Source organism: Charadrius vociferus, unplaced genomic scaffold, assembly GCF_000708025.1.
Source record: "Charadrius vociferus isolate BGI_N301 unplaced genomic scaffold, ASM70802v2 scaffold3615, whole genome shotgun sequence".
NCBI classification, from domain to species: Eukaryota; Metazoa; Chordata; class Aves; order Charadriiformes; family Charadriidae; genus Charadrius; species Charadrius vociferus.
In genome coordinates this window covers 1-602 of record NW_009648303.1, presented here as the reverse complement: position 1 = coordinate 602, position 602 = coordinate 1, and the positions used below count along the sequence as shown (strand labels likewise).

The following is a 602-nucleotide window of genomic DNA, read 5'->3' as shown; positions in this document are numbered from 1 at the left end:
ACGGCGAAGGAGGCGTTGGGACCGTGGAAACGGCCCCCCTCCTGCCCCTGCTCCGTGAGGAAATTGCGGGAGTTGAGCTGGAGGCAGCCGGGCAGCAGGTTGGTGGTGGGCTGCGACAGCCCCTTGCACAGAGTCTGCACGTAGGAAACCAGGTCGGGCCGTTTGCCCGAGCGCAGGATCTCGGAGAGAGCCCAGATGTAGTTCTTGGCCAAGCGGAGGGTCTCGATTTTGGAGAGCTTTTGGGTTTTGGAGTAGCAGGGAACCACCTTGCGCAGGTCCTAAATGGTTTCATTAACTCTGAAGCAGCGAGTGCGCTCCCGCGCGTTCGCCTTCTGCCGCCGCAGCTTGGAACGCTCCAGCCGCGCCTTGGTCATCTTGCGCTTCTTGGGGCCGCGGTTCTTGGGCCTCTCGCCCTCCGCCTCCTCCAAGCCTTCCTCCTCCTCCTCCTCCTCCTCCTCGTCCCCGCCTAGCTCCCCTTCCTCCTTGCTCTCCCCCAGCGAACCCTCGGGCGGTTCCTCCGGGAGGGCGCAGCCCTTCCCCGCCCGCTCCTCCTTCTCGCTGCGGGCATCCTCCTCGCACTCCTCGGCCCAACCGGCGAATTT

General features: G+C 65.0%; 1 protein-coding gene across 1 annotated transcript; it reads right to left on the bottom strand.

Moving 5' to 3' along the window:
* Window positions 1-5: 5 nt before the first annotated feature.
* On the bottom strand, window positions 6-599 carry NEUROD2 (neuronal differentiation 2; the record flags this gene model as incomplete). The annotated part of the gene is given in 1 exon segment (XM_009884540.1): window positions 6-599. A coding segment is annotated over 1 exon segment (594 nt), but the record flags the coding sequence as incomplete, so codon positions are not given.
* Window positions 600-602: the final 3 nt, after the last annotated feature.